This window comes from Sceloporus occidentalis, unplaced genomic scaffold, assembly GCF_023333645.1.
Source record: "Sceloporus occidentalis isolate IW3139 unplaced genomic scaffold, rSceOcc1.0.p SCAF_1, whole genome shotgun sequence".
Classification (NCBI taxonomy): domain Eukaryota; kingdom Metazoa; phylum Chordata; class Lepidosauria; order Squamata; family Phrynosomatidae; genus Sceloporus; species Sceloporus occidentalis.
The window spans coordinates 178399910-178423147 of record NW_028316981.1 but is presented as its reverse complement, the minus strand read 5'-3'; the positions used below and the strand labels follow the sequence as shown (position 1 = coordinate 178423147).

General features: G+C 42.1%; 1 protein-coding gene across 3 annotated transcripts; it reads right to left on the bottom strand.

The window, feature by feature from the left end:
* Positions 1-5673: 5673 nt before the first annotated feature.
* Positions 5674-22747, bottom strand: LOC149322857 (protein HTATIP2-like). 3 transcript variants are annotated; one of them, XM_089509597.1, is made up of 7 exons: positions 18030-18109; positions 13961-14175; positions 11749-11856; positions 10904-11041; positions 9777-9838; positions 7766-7800; positions 5674-7347 (listed from the first exon to the last, which is right to left on the bottom strand). In XM_089509597.1, exons 2-7 carry the CDS (start codon positions 14159-14161, stop codon positions 7259-7261), a joined length of 633 nt encoding a protein of 210 aa, XP_089365723.1. In that variant the 5' UTR covers positions 14162-14175; positions 18030-18109; the 3' UTR covers positions 5674-7258. The 3 variants fall into 3 exon arrangements, with proteins under 3 accessions (XP_089365723.1, XP_089365714.1, XP_089365704.1); XM_089509588.1 differs by lacking the exon at positions 18030-18109 and adding an exon at positions 22696-22747 and having other exon boundaries at positions 7260-7800; XM_089509578.1 differs by having other exon boundaries at positions 7260-7800.
* Between the last annotated feature and the right edge of the window lie 491 nt (positions 22748-23238).

Here is a 23238-nt window from a genome sequence, read left to right as displayed (position 1 = left end):
TCTGTTTTGTGCTTCACACATGCTCAAGTAAGGTATTCTGGAGGCATCTGCTTTTAACTTGGCAGTTGTAGGCAGGCCCATACAACTACATTAGGGCTGGCTACAGTAGAAGCCCATTCTTTCCTAGTTTACTCTTTACTGCAGACACGCTGATTTGACCTGATATTGAAAGTCTGTGCTACTCCTAACAGTAAGGGCTGTTCGACAGTGGAACACACTTCCTAGGAGTGTAGTGGAGTCTCCCTCCTTGGAGGTCTTCAAACGGAGGCTGGATGGCCATCTGTCAGGGATGCTTTGATCTGGATTTCCTGCATGGCAGGGGGTTGGACTGGATGGCCCATGCGGTCTCTTCCAACTCTATGATTCTATGATTCCAGCCTTCTGTCACCATCTTCCCAATGCCAATGCTGCTAAAAACAAAACAAAACCCTAAACAAAGGGTAAGGTAAAGGGCTGGGTAGATGTAAAAATACATTGTAAAAACGAGCTTCTTTGTCAGTGGGTTTGTTAAGAGATATGCATGTATCTGAAAATGCTAAACAAATGTCATATGAAACATTGCTGATGTTGCATGATCTAATCCTGTTTATACTCCAAAGAAATTCAGAGCACAGCTAAGCTTACTTCTATGTAAGTGGGTATAGGACTATGATCACAGTGTTTATCTGCATTTTAGTCCATTAACTGGCAAAAGTAAAATGGGCTAGTTTTTCTGGGTTTGGAATGGACTCACTTGTCTTTCAACCTATGAATGTCTTATTTTAAAACAAAACATCCACAGGCCATTTGCTCCTCACTTCTAGTGAGTGCCCCCCACAAACATGGGTCCTAGGTGCTGTTCAGTGACAACTTTTCTGGCAACTACCTTAAAATTAATGATGAGAATTAATAGGCCAACAATATTTGTCACGCAGACCCAGGACTTCTCTGAAGATGCCAGCCAAAGATGCTGCCGAAATGTCACATATAAACTCTTCTAGAACATGGCCACATAGCCCGAAAGACCCACAAAAATCTAAAGACCCAGGATTGTTGATGGCTGACCACAGAGGTCAATCAGCAACAGCAGTGGCTGTGACTCAAGACTCTCCACTCCCTAGAGGCTACCAAAGCACAATCTTCCATTCCAGTATGTTCATAGAAAGATTTTTTTTTGTTTAGACAGACATTTCTTAGAATTGAAATCCATTCTATTTTGGGACTTTTCTCTCAACTTATTGAAGAGTTTAAATAACACTTTATCTTTTTCAATTATCTCAAGATGTTCAAGGTCATTGAAATGCAAAATGGGATGTTATGGGATGGTGTCTAGCATACACACATGCAGAGATGATGCACATAGGCAGAAACGCCTAGCAGATGGCCTCTGTGCAGAGTTCAGTTCCAAGCTGCACAGGAAAAATCCTCCCACGGAGACTGCTGCTTCTCTTGGAGAAATGAATAGCTGGACAGCTGGATTGACTCAATGCGAGTTTTAATCTTGGTCTCAGAGTAAATATAAACTATGTACAGAGTACCAGACTGCTCTGTCTCAAATCCTCACTACTGCTATACAGACTATAAAAGTGCTTCACCAACCAACCAACCAACCAACCAACCAACCAACCAACCAACCAACCAACCAACCAACCTGGAGATTTTACCTTTCTCCCAGTTCCTCTAGTGGCCACAACCATGGCATCTTCAAGACCTGAGTGCCTTCAGAATATCCTAAGGGATTATGAGGCTCTGGGTAGTTAGCTGAAAGAGCTGGGTGCACAAACTGTCATCTCATCTCTTCTCCAAGTTGAAGGACATGGTCCAAGAAGGGAAAGGAAAATAGTGGATGTGAACAACTGGCTCTACAGATGATGTTGCTGAGAATTTGCAATTACAAAGCAAATATAGTATAATAGGCCTCACTGAAACCTAGTGGGATGAGTCTCATGATTGGAATGTAGTAATAGAGGGGTATGACCTTTTCAAAAGAAATAGGCCAAACAGGAAAGGAGGAGGAATAGCACTATATATCAGAGATATTTACACCAGTGAAGAGATCCAGGACATCAATCCTGGAAGCCAGGTGGAGAGCATCTGGATAAAAATTAAAGGGCAGGGAAACAACAAGGATGTTATGGTGGGAGTCTACTACAGACCCCCAAGTCAGACTGAGGAATTGGATGATATCTTTCTAGAACAGATGGCCACACATTCAGAAAAGAGAGATGTAGTAGTGATGGGTGACTTCAACTATCCTGATATTTGCTGGAATTCAAACTCAGCCAAATCCTCAAGGTCTAGCAAATTCCTCACTTGCCTTGAAGACAGTTTTATGGTCCAAAAGGTGGAAGAGGCAACAGGGAGGTCAGTTATTTTAGATCTGATCCTAACCAACAAGAATGACCTGGTCAATGGGGTGCAAGTGATAGGATCCTTAGGTGGAAGTGACCATGTTCTCCTGGAGTTTGTTATACAATGGAATGGGAAATACTGAAGGTACAGTTTAAAACAAGGGGGGAAATGGGAGATGTCTCAGGATGGATTACTAAAGAATTTTCCACGGAGCTAGGTTTTAAACAGGGTATGTATAAGAAATGGAAAAAGAGGGAAATCACCCAAGAGGAATTCAAGCAAATAGCCAGCATGTGTAGGGGTACAGTCAGAAAAGCTAAAGCACAGAATGAGCTCAGGCTTGTTAGAGGGAAGAATAAAAAGGGCTTTGGGGGGTAAGTTTGTAGCAAAACGAAGAAGGAAATGGTAGGGCCACTACATAGAGACATAAATGCTAAGAAGGTACAGAAAAAAGGCAAAACTACTCAACACTTTATTTGCTTCAGTCTTTTTTAAAAAAGAAAAAGGGTGTTCGGCCTGAGGAAAATAGAGCAAAGGACACAATAGGGGAAATCCAACACAGAATAAGTAAAGAGGTAGTACAGGAATATCTAGAGAATCTAAATGAATTTAACTCTCCAGATGAACTACATCCAAGGTTATTAAAAGAACTGGCAAATGTAGTCACAGAGCCATTGGCAATAATCTTTAAGAACTCCTGGAGAACAGGAGAAGTCCCAGCAGACTGGAGGAGGGCAAACGTTTTCCCCATCTTCAATCAGGGAGAGAAAAAGGATTCCAACAATTATAGTCCAGTTAGTCTGACATCAATACCAGGAAAGATTCTGGAGCAGATCATTAAACAAAGAGTAGTGCACATTTAGAAGGGAATGCCATAATCACAGAAAGTCAACATGGGTTTCAGAGAAACAAGTCATGGCAGACTGATCTGATCTCTCTCTTTTAATAAAATTACCAGTTTTGTAGATGAAGGGAAGACTGTGGATATTGCATATCTAGAGTTCAATAAGGGCTCTGACAAGATCCCCCATGACATTCTTGCAAATCAGCTCGTAAAATGTGGGTTAGACAATGCAACTGTTAAATGGATTAGTAATTGGTTGACTGGCCAAACCCAAAGGGTGCTCAGCAATGGTTCCTCTTCATCCTGGAAAGAAGTGACCAGGAGGGCGCCACAGGGTTCTGTCCTGGGCCCAGTGCTATTCAACATTTTAGATTGTAAGCCTAAGGGCAGGGAACCATCTAATGAAAAATAATAATAATTGTAAGCCTCTCTGAGAGCCTTTAGGGGTGAAGTATAAATACAATAAATAAATAAATAAATTGAACAGCTTTATCAATGACTTGGATGAAAAAATAGGGGGCATGCTCATCAAATTTTCAGATGATACCAAATTAGGAGGAATAACAAATACCCCAGAGGATAGGATCAAAATTCAGAATTACCTTAATAGATTAGAAAGCTAACAAAACGAATTTCAACACAGAGAAATGTAAGGAACTGCACTTAGGGAGAATAAAAAAGAAAGAGCAAATGCATAGATATAGGATAGGGGACACCTGGCTTAACATTCTAGTCACAAGACTAGGTGAGAAAGGTATCTAGGCGTCCTAGTAGATGACAAGTTGAACATGAGTCAATAGTGTGATGTGGCAGCTAAAAAGGCCAATGCAATTCTATGTTGCATCAATAGAAGTATATATCTAGATCAAGGGGAGTAATAGTACCACTCTATTCTGCTTTAGTCAGGCCTCACCTGGAATACTGTGTCCAGGCCTAGACACCACAATTCAAAAAGGATGTTGACAAGCTGACGTGTGTCCAAAGGAGGGTGACAAAAATGGTGAAAAGTCTGGATACCATGCTCTTATTAGAGTAATATGTGTTTAAATATTTTGATTGACAGACAGACTGCTGAGTCATGAGCACATGGCATGATGCAAGGTTGCCATAGGATTGCATCATGCTATGTGGCATAATGACTCATAGCCAACACTATATAAGTGGACCAGGAGACTGGTCACCTGTCTGTGAAGTTCTGGCTGTTGGGAGTTATAGTTGAAGCAGCAGGTTGTTGCTATAAGCTACTGTCAGTTAGTTAAGAGCTGTTTCTTTTAAGTGTGAAAAGTGGTAAATGCACTGCTGGATGTTTTTGGTTTTTTGTACTCTGCTCTTTATATTGCTTTGGCTTTCTCAAGCTGTCAGGACTTGGTTTTCCCCCCAACACACTCTAGGCCTTTTTCTAATAGCCCTTTCAGAAGAGACTAAGGGAACTGAGTATGTTTAGCCTGGAGAAGAGAAGGTTAAGAGGTGATATGATAGCCTTGTTTAAACATTTGAAGGGATGTCATACTGAGGATGGAGCAAACTTGTTTTCTGCTGATCCAGAGAATAGGACCCAGAACAATGCAGGAAAAGAGATTTCAGCTCAACATTAGGAGGAACTTGACATTAAGAGCTGTTCAAATGGAACACTGCCTCAGAGAGTGCTGGAGTCTCCCTCTTTGGAAGTCTTTAAGCAGAGGCTGGATGGCCATCTGTCAGGGGTGCTTTGATTGTGAGTTCCTGCATGGCAGAATGGGGTTGGACTGGATGGCTCTTGGGGTCTCTTCCAACTCTGAGTCTAAGAACAAACACTATTCTGTAGTGATGTTTCCAACTGATGTTGATGCATTTTGACATGTAATCACTTTACTATATAACCAGTGCTGAATTTCAAAATTTTATTAAGTGCATAAACCAGAACAACATACATTTAAAGCTTCAGAAATAGCATCAAAAGTACAGAGTTCTTTTCTGATTATTTTACAAAGGAGATGTTCCTGATTTAACGAAATGCAATGAAAAGGTTTATAGTGTTTTACACAAGCTATAACTCTATTAGCAACCTCAAAATCCTTTGACATTCATTTACTTTGGTCCTCAAAGGCCAGGTTTGCATGTAATGGCAAGCCAAGGTATATGTGGTTCACTTCTAGCCTGGTGATTATGAAACCGTTCCTGTGAATAAAACCTTACTTTTTAGCCAGGAAACCACAAGCTATGAACTGTTGTTGGCTTGTGGATTCTTTTTTAAAAAAAACATGGCTTGTTTTTATGCCCAAAGCGAGAACTATGGCTTGTTCCCCTAGCTGACAAAAGGGACAGGAAAGAAACAGATTAGATATGGAGAAACAAAGTGTGGTTCACAACAACATAGATTTGCATGTTCTATAGCATGACATTCAGTCAGTCAGAAGCATGTTATGAACATTAACTGATAAGAAACATATTAAATCATGAACTGCATCCAGGCTATCTGAAAACATGTTTCACATTCAAATTATTCATCTCTTCCCTCTCATGAAGATATCAATTACTAATTTTTAAGTGCAAGTTATTCAATAACATCCCAATTTCTATTACTACTTACATGATGAAATGGGAAAGCTATAGAAATTGGGCTTTTCACTTTTTAAAAAATTATTTTGCAAATTTTTAGCCTCAGCAGCAAACATGAATGATGCTAGCAAACTAGATGTATTCTCCGATATAAACACTCTTGAAACCCTGTTTCCACATGCCACTTTACACAGAAAACTTTCCCTACGAGGATGCAAGTTTGTGTCTTGCCCTGTTGGAAACCTGCAACTAGTTCAGATTTCCCAGTGACTGTGTACACCTAGCAAAAGCCACCCATGTGATTGCTGCAAAAGATAAGGATGCCATACAGGAACCCTCCTCCTCATATACTGTGAATCACATGCAGAGAGAAGAGGTTGTACTAACCAGCTCTACCTGCTCCACTGCTGTATCCCCCTGTAGGTACCACAACCAACTTCCTACCACCGAAGTTTGCCCTTCTATGTGTGCAGGACAGTGGGTGTGAGATAAGGGCCAGAACAAGGTAGAAGATCCTTACCTTCCCCTTCATTGTGTTAAGATAAGAATGCTTGAACAGTACTGGTGTACCTCAGGTATTATTTTTTTAGAGCTCTTTCCCAGTTGACAGCAATACTGCACCTTTAGAGTGGAGGAATTTGGGTGAACAGTGTCAGGATTTTCAGTCCTATGTTTGAACTGATGCCTTTCCAGAGACTGTATCTAAGAACTAAGATAATCTCTCTTTCTCTCTGAGTAAGGCAGTGGCAAAGCTGAGAACTAGAATATGTGTTCCACGTTATCTGCAAATATATATAAATTCAAAAATTATGTACATAAATGAAAAACTTTTACATTCATGAAAAAAATGTGCCATAAAAATATTAGAGAAATTTCCCTTTTTTATTTTTACAAAAACTCTGTAATATCCCATTATTCCTTACAGTTTTCCCTTGAGACATTTATAGCAGCTGGGTGACTGTAAAAGCATTACAGTTTACTTTGGTATAAGGAAACACTGGGTGCATCTACACTATAGAAATAAAGCAGTTGACACCACTTTAACTGCTGTAGCTCCATCCTATAGAATTTACTATTTTACAAAGTCCTGTGGTTTGTTTTACAAAGTATTTAGCTTTCTCTGCCCAAAGAGTGTTGGTGCCTCATAAAACTACACCTCCCAGGATTCTGGAGGATGGTGCCATGGCAGTTAAAGTGGAGTCAAACTGCATTATTTCTAGCGTATATGCATCCACTGTTGAGGTTCTAAGAACCAGATCATACAGCTACACTTCTGAAGGGTAGATAAAGTAGAACATTTCAGTTTACAAATGCTTCCTTTATCAACAGAAAACACTTACTAGGGCACAGTGTTTAATTCAAAGGATGTGTAATGACAGTAGGCTCATACATTCAAACACAGCTGCTGTGAACACTTCTCCATTATTTAGACATAATAAACTAGTTACACAAAGGCTTGTCTCATTTGAGTAACATTCCTGACCAAAAGAATAAACCAAGTATAGAGATTAGACTTGATCCATGAAGCAACAAGCATTGAGGTACTCAAAGCTCATACAAACTATAGACAGGACGACACAGAGAAGAAATGTTCCCCAAGCAGCACATGCTCCTCTTCCCAGTCATTGCTATGCCTGAAAATGTTAAAAAGGACCATTGCATAGCCATTTGGATTTGAGAATGCAAGACAGCAGCCAGGAGAAATCTGGGGTTTTGCTTAGTTATCATGCTGAAAAAGAGGCCTCAATTTAAGGAAAGACCTCACTGCATGAGGCACAACTTCTAGGGAAAGAAAAATAGCGAAGGTTAGGACTTGGGAACTGATAAGGCACCCTACACCAATGTGTCGCCTGGAAAGCAAGCCTCCCAATTATTTTGGCTGTCCAAGTGCATGTATGGCTGCGTTTTCCAAGATCTCCACCATCTGCCCATCCTTTCCTTGCATTACCACATTGTTCACCATGGCTCGGGCCACTGTCACCGTGGGAACCGACATAGCTGTGGGGGAGATGTGTGCTACCACTCCAAGAACCTTTCTGGTTACCCACTCACCAGGCCGAGATTCTTGACGATCGCAAAGAAGCACCCTGCAGAAAAAGACAGAATGAAGAACTCACTTCCTCTTTGTTTGCCTCTTAGTTCGCCTTCGTTTGCTGATATGCATCTTCAAGTCATTTCCTATTTATGGTGATCCTAAGGCGACCCTATCACACGGTTTTCTTGAGAGGTTTCTTCAGAGGGGCATTGCCATTGCCATCCTCTGAGGCTGAGAGACTGTGACTTGGCCAAGGTTACCCTGCAGGATTCAAATCCTGCTTCCCAGAGTCATAGTTCAATGCTCAAACCACTACACCACACTGAACTGCTGCACAAAATCAGAGCTAGAGAAGGACAGGCCAGACTTGATGCCCTGATGAATTAGGAACAAGCTAACATGAAGTAGTGTTATTAGAATGATAATGATAATTTGGGAATGCTGGAGAATGAGATGAAGGCCTGACAGTGTTTTTTTTTTAAAAAAAAAACACGCATTTTTACAGACAGCAGACTATGGAAGGGTCAACTGTCTTAAGCTGTATCTGCACTGCAGAAACAATGCAGTCTGATACTGCTTTAACAGCCATGGCTCACTGCTGTGGAATCTTTGGGTCTGTAGTTTGTTGAGGCACCAGAACTCTCTGACAGGGAAGGCTAAATATCTCACAAAACTGCAATTCCAGTGTACCATAACAGTGAAGTGGTATCAAACTGCATTTTTCTACAGTACAGATGCAATGCTAGATTAATCCTTGGGAACATTTAGACAAGGCAATACAATTATAGGCCTTGGGCAGTCACACCAATAGCACATTCACTTTAGGGGAAACGACACTCCATTTTACAAAGGGATGGGTACCTGTGACAGTGGGGTTATCCCCCAGCTATTCTGGCAGAAATGGCACCCATGTTGCTCAAGTAATGTGGTAAGTGGTTCCTGCTGTAGTAAAAGCAGTGCAAAGTGACCTAGCGTGGACAGGAGTGCTGAACTTGAATAGAGTTACCTTTAGGCAAGTCATTATCCACCTTAGCCTAAACTATTTTGTGATGGTTGGCAGGTGACTTGTGTACTATGCCACCCTTAATTTTGAACTGGATAGGCCACTAAATATATTAATGACCCCTGAAGCTTTGGGGGATGCAGCAAAAGACAAGAAGGTAAAACCTCTTTACTCTGGAATTATCAGCTTCTTGAACTGGTTTGTGCATGTCTGATCCTTACTTACAGATGTGTTATCTGCTCTTGAAATAACTTGAAATCTTGATAACTATGAAAACATTTCACCAGCTTTACTAAACATGCCCTATATAATAGAATGGTTGTAGTGTGCTGAGAGCTCTCCTTCTGTAACAGAACTTACATGACACATAGCACTTTAGATGAAACTCGGATCATCTTTATGTCATGTAAATGGGATATGTCTATAAGATGTCAGATGGCAAAGTCCCAGTGCACTTCTTGTAGACATATACCATTTACATGACATAAAGATGACTCCAGTTTCATCTAAAGGGCTATGCGTCATGCAAGTTGCCTCCAACAAAGGAAAAACATTTTTTCTAATATTGGCACTGATTGGCATGCTTTACCACTACAACACCTAAAGTTTTCCATATGCAAAACATGAAGACTTCTTGAGAAATTCAGAGTTCTCTACCTACATAGGAGCCTGTGGCTTCACAAAGGAAGGAGACATGCTGGATTCCAAGGAAACATCTTCTCTGAATTGCAAATGGGTATTAAATTTCCTTGAATTTGAAAATCTACCAAAGGGAGAGGTGCCAGCCTGCAGATAGCCCTCCCTACCATCTGAACTAAAACCAGAAACAGAAAATGCAGGCCTATGACTAACATCTTAAATTTCTTTCTCCTGTTTGCCTGATGAAGAAGCCAGTGTGACTTCGAAAGTTTGCAACATGTAATTGGTTGGCACAATAAAGGTATCATTGTTTGGATGTTATTGGATTTACTATATGGCCAACATGGCTACCGCTACATATCTATGTTAGACTTCCTGGTACTTACGCTGGTCTAAATATGGAACAACGATCAAACCCAACTGCTTGGACTCGAGCCTCAGCTTCACCCTGTAGGGAATGAGAGGAAAGGAATTTGACCATAAAGGCATGATCTCTCATTTTCTCACAGAAACACAGAGAAAGGGGAAAACCACCTGAAACTCAACAGCTATTTTGAAAAAGGAAAAGAGAGCTTTCATTGGCCAGCATCGGCTGACTGAGGGGACACCCTTTTGTCAACATGTTTTGATTCATCATTTAAAAATGAATAACCAAAAACAGAAGATGGCTGACCTGGCATAATAAATGAAGCAATATGAGCTCATGAGTCTCATCTAACATTGTAAGGGTTTTTAAGCCAGCCTATTGTGATTTCCTGGGTTACCATGCAATGTTCCCAATGTCACCAAGCTAGCACAGTGAGTCAGCTCTTTCTATTCAAACTCAGAAACCATTCAGTTAGGCGTGCTCTCTCCCATGTAAATACATGCTATATCAGACAACAGGAGATAGAAAATAAATATGATCCAAAGAGGAAGTGCAGCAGAGAAAGGAGGTTTCAGCCTACTGCCCCAGTAGCACAGTAAGATATAACAAACCAAGGATGTTACTGGTAGAAATTATGATAGCAAGACAACATTCCACCCAAAAAATAGGGTTGCACTCCTCTGGGACAACTGCCACGAGCACCCCATCTTATTTTTGGCAGTGATATCTGGCCTGAAACCTTTTGGTATTAAGTCTTGAATGCTATACAAAGTCATCTGTTGAATGCAGCAGTTCTAAGCACTGGGTGAGAGCCAAGTTCAAACACTATCTTTTTCATGAGGTTTCCTGGGTGACCTCAGACCAGTCACCAAATATCTGCTTAACCTGTCTCTCAGCACTGTAGTGAAAATCAGAAGAAAGGGAATAGGATACAGAGCCTTAAGGTCCTTGGAGAAAAGGTGGGATAATAACATTAATAATTGTATGCTAATAATCCTATTTCCTACTAATGGCAGGAGAAAATAAAGATATGCCTACAGCTTTGCTATGGGAGAATAAAACTGAGAGCAACTCAGAAACCAGAAATTCCTCTTGCCTCTGACTATTTTGTATGCCATTGGGGAGGATCCCATCCATCAAACACACCTTAACCTTTAGGTAGAGAAAGCTGCTGGAAATATTAGCACCCTTGGTTGACTGCAGAACAAAGTGACGGCAACCACCAGCTTTGGCTAGCTTTGCTGAATGCTCAATGTAGTCACGGTCGACCCGCACAAATCCAGCCTGGGAGAAGGGGAGAAAATGTCATTACTTAGAGCATCATCTCTGTCCCATTGTGTGGGATGAGTCCGAATAAGATACATTAAAAAAAAAAGTTCATTCACTAGGATGACTATGTTGTTGTGAGCCTTCAAGTTGTTTCCGACTTATGGAGACCCTATCACAGGATTTTCTGAGGCTGAGAATGTGTGACTTTCCCAAGGTCACCCAGTGAGTTTCCATGGCAGAGTGGGGATTCAAACCCTGGTCTCCAGAATCATTATCCAGTGCTCAAACACTATGCCATGTTGGCTCCAAGTAGGCCATATGTTGAATAAACTAGTAGACACCCATTAGTTACTTATAGGATTTGGACAGGGAGACTTCGATTCAAATCCTGTCATTCAAGTAAATAATTCTCTCTCAGTCTAATCTACTTCACAGGGCAGATTATAGCCCAAAATGAGGTAAACCCATGCCTTTGGTCCCAAGCACCTTGGAAGGCACACACTGCACCCATGTAATAATGCAGACAATGACAACTTTTGAACAGTTGGCATCTATCACCAACCAGGCCATCCCAATCCCATGCCTCTTGGTCTTGAGCAAAGAAAACAAATTTTATTTGCCATATGTGGCTAGATCAGTAGGATGGCTCTCTTTCCCACTGCTCCTTACTTCCCAGTTCCTTCTTCATCAAAAGATATTCCCTTTTTTCCAAAGTTCCTTACCGCGCCAGCTTTGGCTCTGGTTGTCCCCAGGCAGCAGAAGCCCACGTCGTGACCTTGGAAGGCTCCAGCAGATTCGTCCAGTTTCTCAAAGTCAACAACTTCTTGGGACTAGGAGGTGGGCAACAATACAAGACAGAATAGGAAAACAGGAACTGAACATCCAAGTGGGAGAATGGAGTTTAAACAAATGTACAAATGTATTCAATTTTCTAACCTTCACCATTCCCGAGTCCCTGAGAGAGAGAAAAGGAAAGAGAGAAAAAGAGAAACACACACACACACAGGTTATTCTTACCAACCTGGGAGTCTTCTACATGTTTGGAAGGCAGACTCAGATTATTGCATAGGGACAAACATTTGCTAAGAAACAAGGTAGCAATACATCCATGCCAGGCAGCCACTGGATCCAGGCTCAGAACTCCAGGACTTTTTTGATTAAAATAATTTTTATTTCCAATTTTACACATAAATGTGCACATACGTTGTCATGGACAGAGACATATGTATGACCATATAACAACAACAACAACAACAACTCCTTTTCCCCACCTCCCTCCCCTCTTAAAAACAAACATACAAAACAAACAAATAAACAAACAGCCAGAACATTTTAGTTGGCAGGATGATAACTTGGGCAGGATACAGACTGCCCAAAAAGGGCGGTCTATCTGTGCCTTGTTTTGCTGCGCGAGGGAGCCGCAGTGGACAAACCACATGGCTCCCTCATGCAGCAAAAAGAACCCTTAAAAAGCGGGTTCTTCTGGCGGCATGTTTGTGATGCTGCAGTGTGCCAATGGCGCATTTGCGGCATTGCAATGACGTTGGAATGTGCAGGCACTAAGCGTCTGTCACGTCAAAATGGCAGCACCCGTGTGTACAGGGCACCGCCATTTTCACGCCCTTGTCATGTGCTAGGGGTGAGGCCAGTATGGGCAGTGCGCCCTTGGCCAACCCCTAGAACGTGACGGGGGCACTGCAAAGGCCCATCTGAAGAGGGCCATAATTAACCACCCTTTCAAACTTTCCTGTTCCTTATAGTTTTTGTTGCAATCCTCACAGAGTGAGCGAATGGATTTCCTCAGCATGTTCTTGAGAGCTCTCCTAGCTATAATGCTAAATATTTGGGGTAACTTGATCTTCAATGAGCCATTAAAATCCCTTAGCTTAACAGAAGACACAGTCCCAGTAGAGATGAAAATTGCCAGAACTGGTTTGTTAAAATAGCCTATTCCAGCTGCCTGCATTTTTTAAATTTCCTTGAGATTGTGGTTATGGAGACTCTCATGACGGGTAGGGATTCGAACCCTGGTCTTGAGACTAGTAGTCCAAGCTTAAACCACACTGGCGCTCATATGAAAGTATAGAAATAGAAACAAAATGGAAAGGCTGGCTACCTAACCACTACTAGTATGGGGAACAGTAAAAATACCTAAGGGCCCAAACAGACAGGTCAAAATAAAGCTGATTTGAGTCACTTTGGAGGTATACTGTTTAAATGCTGCATGTGTCCTAAGAGGCTGGAAGCCATGCCACAGCCACGCTCCAGTCCTATGGACTGGAGCATTATTTTGGCACAACTTCTGGCCTCTTAAGATGCAAGTGTCATTTAAACAGCATACCTCCAAAGTGTCCCCGAAGCAGCTTTATTTTGGCCTGTCTGTATGTTCCCAAAGATTGGAAACTCAGGTTATAATTTCCACTTAGCCAGGAAGGTCACTTGGACCAAAAACTCTTATATTCCCTCAACCCCAGCTCACAGAGTTTTGAGACTGTAGAAATAATGCAATTCTACACCACAGTTTTAAGTGCTGTAGCTCCATGCCATGGAATCCTGAGATTTGCAGTTTCACAGGGTCCTTAACCTTCTCTGCCAAAGAGCACAAAACTACAAACTCCATGATTGCGTAGAATGGAGCCATGGCTGTTAAAGTGGTATCAAACTGCATTATGTCTATGCTGTAGATCAGCGGTTTCCAAACTTTGGTCCTCCAGATGTTCTGGACTTCAGCTCCCAGAATTTCTGAATATTGGCTAGGCTGGCTAGGGCTTCTGAGAGTTGAAGTCCAAACCACTTAGAGACACAAAGTTGGGAACCACTGCTATAGATGAAACCAAAATTGGGAGGGGGAGCATGAATTCTTCCTTGGGCTCCTTAGAAAAAACACTGGCTGTAAAGGTAATCAGCAATAAACATTTAAGATTACATTCATACCACATTGGCATACTGCTGCCCTTCCAACTCTAGCTTCCGGCGTCCAATGAGCGTCACCCTGGAGAAGAGCTGCTGTCGCAAAATCTCAGCTAGAAGCTCTTTCCCAGTTTCCCCAGAGGCACCCAAGATGAAACAGGTTTGATTCTTTTTCTGGAAATTTTCCCGGAGACTCTTCAGTTCATCTGCATTAGGGGCAGCCATCCTGAAGGCAGGAGCTAAAAGCAGTGGGAATGGAATAATTCATCAGGCAAGAAAAACATCATTTCCCAAGCTCTGGAATATGGTAGTGCTTCATTTTTTTAAAAATAAACATAACATTCTTTTAAAACAACAAGGCACATTCAATATTCACTCTAAGGCTGCATCTGCACTGCAAAATGGAAAAGCTGGCTACCTAACCAGAACTAGTACGTGGAACAGTAAAAATGCCTAAGGACCCGAACAGACAGGCCAAGATAAAGAGCAACAAACTACACTTTCCGTAATACCATAGCATTGAGCCATGGCAATTACAGTGGTGAAACATTGGACTATTTCTGCAGTTTGTAGCCTAAGCCAGAATTCTGGTTTAGCATGAATGATGCAATACAGTAGCATTGGATTGCTATTATTACTCCCATCACAGGAAACCCTGAAATTGAGGGCCTTTTCACGTTTCACAGTTATCGTGTGTTATGAGCATTGGAGCCTTAAAATCCTTATTGTGTATGGCTTTCCTCTCATGACCCTATAACAGAGTGTCTGATGGGAGAAATGACATTAGAGTCTTCCATGGATGCAAACACATCATGTACACTATTCAAACATAGATCAAAGAGGTCGAGACAGGAGTTGCCATCAGGGAAAATTATTCACACCTTTGAGCAGATTTATGGCCCAGGATGTTTGACAGGCCAGAGCCATCGGAAAACCACTGTCACCTTAGAGACTGTTTATAGATCAAGCAATCTTTAATATGTAGATTTGGTTTTGGTTTGAAGTAGGAAAAACAACTCTCCACCTGAGGTTAGATTTTGCCTTATTTAAGGTCCCCCAAATCCTTTGTTCAGTGTTCTGTGTTAGAATCCAGGCAGACACCACATCTGTCTCAATTCTGATATAGTTCCAATCCTCTAGCCATTTCCCCCTTTTCCTCCAGGCAGCAGAGTCTTCATCAATCTGGACCCTGGGGCATTGTGTCATACAGGTGAATATCACCATTAGTAACACCTCTTGTACTATGTCCAATGCTACCTTACTATATTCTTGAGTTCTTGGGTGATTGTGTGAGTGTATGATTGTCTTAAGTGTGTATGAATAATCAACAGTAGTCAGTTTTCATAAAACTTGTCTCTGTTGACCTATTATTACCTTGGCACTCCTGAGTAAACACAGGACTATAAACCGCTCCCCTATTTGAGCTAATGATACATTCCCCAGACCAAGGTCTCATTCTTACACATGCTATGAGTACACTTTAACTGCTGTGGCTGCATTTTATGGGATTTGTAGTTTGGTTGGAAATGCCAGAGGCACACTCAGGCCAAGAATTCTCAATGCCCCTCCCTAAACTGTAAATCCCAGGATTCCACAGGATGTTGCCAGGGCAGTTAAAGTGGAATCATGGCCAGAGTGAGCAGACACCCTTCTTTTCCAGGACATGTCCTCCTTTTCAGCCTTCTGTCCAGGAGGAATTTCAAAACATCCTTCATTTTGAGCAGGAGTAAGAAGCATGAATTGATCTTTATGTGAGTGCTTTCAGCTTTTATTTGGTAATGTCCTATTTTTTTCTTAAATGTCCTACATTTTGAGGTGCCTAGTCCTTCTTTGCAGTTATGACATCTGCTTGCTCTGATCATGGCCCTGCACTTGTTTGTTGTGAAAGGTCCTGAGTGCTTTTTTCAAATTAAAGCTGCTGCATTTTCTATGGAACTCAGTGGGAATATTGCCTGTTAAACATACTCCAGAGTAGCCATGAAGTCTGGTGTTAGGCAGAAGGCAACCCGAGGCATGTCTACTCACATGTAAGCAACAATGTTTTTTTTCCTCCTTTAAATCTATTTTAAATCCCATTTCTCAGCAGGATTCCTAGTATGATAAGGTCTGTCCCATGGGTCTTGCATTTACACTGCAGAATTAATAGAATCTGATGCCATTGTAACTTGTTTTAATTTGTAAGCTGCCTTGTGTCCCAATTTTGGGGGGAAAGTGGGAAATAAATAAATGCAATATAATAATAATACAGTGGTCCTTGGAAATCTGCTGGGGTTTGGTTCCAGGACACAAACGTCCCACCCATGGATACCAAAATTCATGGATGCCACAGTTAAAGCAGTGTCAAACTGTAATATTTCTGCAGTGCGGATTAAACCACTGTTATACAGTGGGCCCTTAGCGTCTGCTGGAGTTTAGTTCCAGGACCCCCCATGAATACCAAAATCCATGGATGCTCAAGTCCTATTAAATATAATGGCATAGTAAGATGGTGTCCCTTATATAAAATGGCAAAATCAAAGTTTTATATATATATTTAAAAATACTGTATTTTCAAACCATGGATGCTTGAATCCATAGATAAATAATTCATGATGGAGAGGGCTGGCTGTAATAATAACTGCATTGTTCAGTGCTGTGGAAATCTGGGATTCATAGTTTTGGAACGAGCTGCTGGAAAAAGATGCAACAGCTGAATACGCTGCGTGAATTTAAAACATCATTGAAGACCAGTCTCTTACGGCAGGCGTATCCAGACAACTTTAAATTGTGAATTAAGATGTTGAATTTTAAACAGAGACTGTTTTACAATGTGTATGTTTTATTTGTCCTTTTAAACTGTTGCATGTTTTAATTAACATGTTTAATTGATGTTGTCAATGGTTGATTTGTTGTTGTTCAAAACCTCCATCCATGGGGACAGGTGGGTAAGGAATAATAATAGTTTATTAATTATTAATAACAATCTAATTATTATTATTAATTATAACTGTATTATAATAGGACATAATAATAAGAGATTATTATAATTATTATAATTATCAAATTACTCTCTGGGTGACCAGATGCCTCAGCTGTAAAGGAGGACAAGGCCCTGCAAAATGTAGGACATTCAAGAAAAATGTAGGGCACCACAAAATAAAAGCTAAAAACACTCCTATAAATGTGTAGAGAGATCTTGTGTCACCTTTGAGAGTAACTGAAAGAAATTGGCATGAACTTTCATAGACTTCAGCCTACTTCCTCAGATGCATTTAACTCATATAAGTATATGTTCATGCTTCTCAGGCTGCATCTGTACTACAGAAATCATCCAGTTTGACCCCACTAACTGCCATGGCTCTATGGTATGGAATCCTGGGATTTGTAGTTTGTTGCAGCACCAGGGCTCTCTGACAGAGAAGGCTCAATGTCACCCCAAACTACCAATCCCAGAATTCCATAGCATGAAGCCATGTCAGTTAAAGTCAAACTGGATTGTTTCTGCAGTGTGGACGCAGTCTTAGTCATGCTCAACGTGGAGGAGGGCATTTGGGGGATTCCTCCTGGGCAGAAGGCTGAAATGCCCAGGGCATGTCCTGAAAAAGGAGGACGTCTGGTCACCCTGGAGCAGGCTGGGCCCCCCACAAACTACAGATCCCAGGATCGCAGACGGTGGGAGCTATAGCCTTCCTCCTGGACTGTGGCAGTAGGGATTCAATCCTGGCCCTGGCCCTTCTGCATTTCCAAGGGATTATTATTATTGCTAGCTCTTCTTCCCTTGCAAGGCTTTCATCATCAGACTCCAACTGCAAACTTGAGCTTGAAACAGAGCAAGGCAGCAGGCTGGCGTGTCCTCCTTTTCCCGGACAGGTCCTCCATGCCATCCTTCTGTCCAGGAGCGACGTCCCAAACGTCCTCCATTTTGAGCAGCAGCAGCAGCATGGATGTCCCCTTTCTAGCAGTGTTTCAGCTTCCTTTGCTCTTCGCTCCCTGCAAGGTAGTCCCAACTCAGCTCCCTCTCCCCTGCAAACCCATGCACCCACAAACCCCCTGCATGCACCGAGGGGGGAACTACAGATCCCCAGGAGTGGAGAGAAAAGGGAAGGCGACCCACCTGTCCCTCAGCTGAAACTATGTAGCCACTGGAAGGAAGGGAGGCAGGACAGAAGGAAGGAGAGGCGCCTGCTGTTGCTGCTGCTGCTGCTGCTGCTGCTGCTCCTGGGACTCCGCCTTGGGCTGGGCGCGCAGGCGCAGAGCGCAAGGCTCTCTTGTCTACTCTTCGCCTCTTCCTCCTCCTCCTCCTGCTCTTCTTCCTCCAGGCAGCAGCAGCAGCTCTGGTCTCATCATCTACGCTGCAGAATCCATGCACTTCGACACCGCTTTAGCTGCCAGAGCTCCATGCTGTGGAATGACAGCTCCATGTCCTCCACCTGCACAACAGCAAAGTTGGGGGTCCCAGGCTTTGATAAATGAATAACTAGCGTTTATAGATGTGTGTGTGTGTGTGTATGTATGTCTCTGTGTGTATATATATATGTGTGTGTGTGTGTGTGTATGTTTGTGTATTTGTGTGTATATGTGTGTGTGTGTGTGTGAGAGTGTGTGCTGATTTTATAAGAATTTGGCATTCTAAACCCAACAATGAGTTCAGATTTGCTCCATCCCGTACAGTTTTCCTGACAACTTTCACCCTTATCATGCAAAGAATTGTCCTGCAAAATGTAAGAAAGGGTCTAACTAAAAAAAATAATATATTTTCTTATTTCTCTCTAAAGGGAAAGGTCCTCCCTTGACCCTGGTGGTCATCTGGCCAGAGTGACTGCACTGGATCCTGTTACTATCTATCTCCTTGCATTTGCATGCTTTTGAATTGCTAGGTGGGCAGAATTGCCAGGGGGACAGTCCTCTGAAAGGCCTCTGCCATTCCCACACTGTGTGTGGGTGCTGCTGCTGCCTGGCAGGCCCTTCAGGGTCTGACAGGGATGTTGACTATGGACAACCTCTCTTGCTGCCATTGCCCCCCTTTTCCCGCCTGGGCAGCAGCCCTGTCAAACCCAGAAGGATCAGCTGGTTGGCAGCAGCATGGCAGAATCTCATCGACTCTGCCCTGTATTGGTTCATTTTGTTTTACGTTGAATGTTTATGCTTCATAGTTCTGGTTAATGTTTAATAATAATAATAATACAGTGGGACTTTGCCATCCACAGGCTTGCTATCTGTGTATTTGAGCATCAGTGGATGGCAAGCCCTGATGTCCCCAATAGTGGCGTGTACACACAGCTCTGCTAGCAGTCATGCGCATGTCATGCTGCCATTGGGGACAATGGGACTTGGGATCCTGCATTTTTCGTACCCACAGGTGGGGGTCCGAAACAGGTCCCCCATGGACATGATCATCAGACTCTAAAACTAAAATAATATATTTTATATATTTCCTGTCTCTCCTCAAGACCTGAGGCGGGATACAACACAACACAATACAAAACACAATTCAAAAAGAAATCACATAAAACTAAGAGTTGAAATACAATACTATAAAACCATAAAAATACATTCATATAAATACAATCTTTAAAATATACAAATTAAAAGGTGATGTTTTTAAAATTGACTGGCTAGCCATGCCAGAAGAGATGTGTCTTTTATGCTGTTAATGGATATTAATATAATGTTGTAGGGTCCATATGTGTATCGGTAATGAGAGAACAACCCAGACATTGGCTGGTACCTTGTGTTAAAGATAATTGCGTAGTTGAGGAATGCAGATATGTGTGTGTGGGGGGGGGGGGGATGCTGTTTCCCATGGCAGAGTACTGTAGAAAGTAGTAAAGGAGCGTTGGGCAATTTGGTTAAGAAGAATGATACACAGAGTTGTATTGATTTATGGACAAATTGTGTAGAATGGAATAAAGAGACTCTTGGGCTGGTGTATGGAAATGATAGCAGTTTTGTCTACAGACAGACGTCTTCCTGCTAACAACTACCATTGCTGGAATAAAGGTTTACTGTTTGAAACACAGAAGACTGGTTCACTGAATTGCATGGGGAAAGAGCAGCTTATGACACAGCACCCATCCCAGATGCCTGGCACCGCACTGCCTGCCTTGACCTTCATTCCTTTCCACTGCCTGGGCCTGCCCTTCCTTTCTGGAGCAAGGTGCACAAGGTAGGGCAATGGGTAGAAATGGAGGGCAAGCCAGTCCTCTGCATTCGCTGGTAGGGGTAGGGTGCTGCTGCCATTTGGCAACCTATTCCGGCTCTGGCCTAACCACTACATTTACTGTGATTGAATCTCTCCATGCCATTTTAACCCTGTTGTCCTTCACATTTGTCACTGTATCAGTTTAAAATGGAGGTGCCTCCATTTCCGGGAACGATGCAGTCTGATCGGAATCCAGTAGCGCAGTCACACTATCAAAGATGTGGATCACTGCAGCTCTTTAAAAAAGAACCGCTAAAGGGTCCAGTGCCAAATGCACCGGTTTAATTGGGCTTTTCAGTCAACCACCCCTCACCTCCCCACAAACTAAATCAAGTGCAGTCATGGCAAGTGTGAACTTCACAGAAATAAACAGGTTCCATACTAGTTTATTTCTCTAGTGTGAATGGGGCCCAAATAAGTTGTAAACCCACTGGGTGACCTTGGGGAACTCACACTATCTCAGCCTCAGAAGATGGCAATGGCAAACCCTCTCTGAAGAAGTCTTGCTATGAAAACCCCATGATAGGGTAGCCTCAGGGTCACCATAAGTCGGAAACAACTTGAAGGCATACAACAAAAAACAACAAAACAAATGTAAAAATTAAAGTTAAAAATGTAAAATAAAAGCTAGACTATGGCTTTTTTTAAAAAAAAAAGAAAGCTTTTGAAAGTACATTTTGAGGCTAAACAAAAAATGTGAAATATAAAGACACAGTAGGCAAAGAGATGGGTGGGGGAAAGGAGATTTTTCCCGCTGCTTCTTCCATTTTCTTCCTTGCTGCAGAAGATCCATTAAGGGAGAAAATGGAGTAGAAACATACAGAATCAAAACCTTTCCAAGCCCTGGCAATTAATAACCCTGAACAGAAACATTCTAAATTGCATTAGAGCCTTTCTGCGTACAAGACAGGACCGAGGGTGGCAGGGATTTAGTGGAAGAGACGGAAATTGCAAGTGCATCCCTACTCTCTTCAAATGTCATTCTTAATATGCGAGTGAGGAAATGACTGTGTAGGATAATTGTCTTTGAGGATGATGTTGGGGTTTGGCAGTTATAAAATGATCAGAAAGGCCCTACGGTGTGCAATTTCCCAACGGGGCTAATGAAACAACAGCAACAACAGGAATGGGAATGGGTGGAGGACAGGGGGTCTTGGAGACTGTTCATCCACAGAGTCACCATGAGTTGGGATCAACTTGAGGGCAGTTAACAAAAACTGAATGGAAAACCATTGGCTATGCCAGCAAGGGCTGATGCAAGTTTAATATCTGGAGGGATGCATAATTCCCAACCCTCATAGAATCATACAGTTGGAAGAGACTGCAAGGGCCATCCAGTCCAACCCCATTCTGCCATGCAGGAATTCCAAATCAAAGCATCTCCAACAAATTGCCATCCAGCCTCTGTTTAAAGACCTCTAAGGAAGGAGACTCCACTACACTCCGAGGGAGTTTGTTCCACTGTCAAACCCTGGTAGATAACCTCATAGGGAAAGCACTGGGTCTAGCTCATTTAGAAGAGCCTTTGTTGTTGATGATGATGTATGCCTTCAAGTTCTTTCTGACTTATGGCAGGTGCCAAAAACATTGTTTGTTCTGCAACAAGCTAACACAACTGCCTTCCCTGGTACTGACTCAGATGCAGTCTCATGCTGCTGTGTCATGCTGTGTTGTGACTGTTGATGCAATGAAGAAATGGATAGGAGAAACATGTACCAAAGTCCAGTCACTTTAAGCATTCAGATTTTCTTTTTCTTTTTTTACAAAAGCAACTAAAAGCCATCATGTTAGATAGTTATGTGGAAAGGAGTATTATAACTACAATCACTCCTCCATATCCACAGATTTTTTATCCATAGATCCAACCATCCACAAGTCAAAAACATTCAAAAATATATATAAATTCCGAACAGCAAACTTTGATTTTGCTATTTTATATTAAAGACACCATTTTACTATGCCATTGTATTTAATGGGACTTGAGCATCTATGGATTTTGGTATTAATGGTGGGTCCTGGAACCAACCTAGCAGATACTATGGGCACTATGTTTAACTGTGGTCTAATGTGCGCTGCAGAAGTACTGCAGTTTGCCATGGCTCAATGCTATGGAATTCTGAGAATTGTAGTTTTCTGTGGCACCAGAGCTCTCTGACAGAGAAGGCTAAATATCTCACAAAACTAGAAATTCCAGAATTTCATAACATTGAGTCATGGTAGCCAAAGCAGTGTCAAACCATGTTATTTCTGCAGTGCAGATTAGACCAGTAACTTCCACTCTTTATGCTGTTTAAAAATCCACAAATTTATTGAAGTTCAGAAGGTGGTTATATCTCCAACAAAGTCATTCTGCTTCATAATGGTATTAATAAACCATCAAGTGTTGTAATCTGTAGAGGAATATTGTCACCCCCAAAACAGAAGTGAATGTACAAAAATAAAATAAAAGGCCCACCTCCAGCCTGTTTCTGGCCTTTCCCCTCTCCACACATTTCCCTCATACTTCAGCCCAACTGCTACTTTCAACTGCCATTACCCAAAGGTATGAGCTCACCGGCCATCATCTCCGCAGCATTACCTGTTTAGGGACCATATGTCTTGGTTTCACAATAGGGAGTATTAAGCTGTTTTTCCCCCCAGATAGAACATAAGAATTCTCCTGTAAGCATCATGACATCATAATAGCATCTACTGCAGTGGTTCCCAACGTTCCTAATGCCGTGACCCTTTAATACAGTTCCTCATGTTGTGGTGACCCAAACCTATGAAATTATTTTAGTTGCTACTTCATAACTGTAATTAAATAGGTGTTTTCCAGTAGTCTTAGGCGACCCCCATGAAAGGGTCATTCGACCCCCAAAGGGGTCCCAACCCACAGGTTGGGAACCACTTATCTGCTGCTATGGTGCCATTGGGACATCACGATGGCTTGTTTGCTTCAGCTGAGACAGTGAACCACTACATTGGGATGGTCACCATTGTCACTAGGGATATTCCTTGGCTGTTTTGGAAATGATGGCATCCATGTTGTTCAGGCAGTGTTTTCCTGGAATGAAAGAAGTGTCATGTAACCTCACACCGGAAGATCCAGCACATTGTGGATGGAAGCACAAGTAAAACT

Coding starts and splice junctions, on each gene's coding strand:
- LOC149322857 (XM_089509588.1), bottom strand. CDS start 14,161: ATGGCTGCCCCTAATGCAGATGAACTGAAGAGTCTCCGGGAAAATTTC. Junction 11,857..13,960: donor GGCAGCAGTATGCCAATGTG/GTATGAATGTAA, acceptor CCCACCTCCTAG/TCCCAAGAAGTTGTTGACTT. Junction 9,839..10,903: donor TTCTCTACCTAAAGGTTAAG/GTGTGTTTGATG, acceptor CATTCCCTACAG/GGTGAAGCTGAGGCTCGAGT.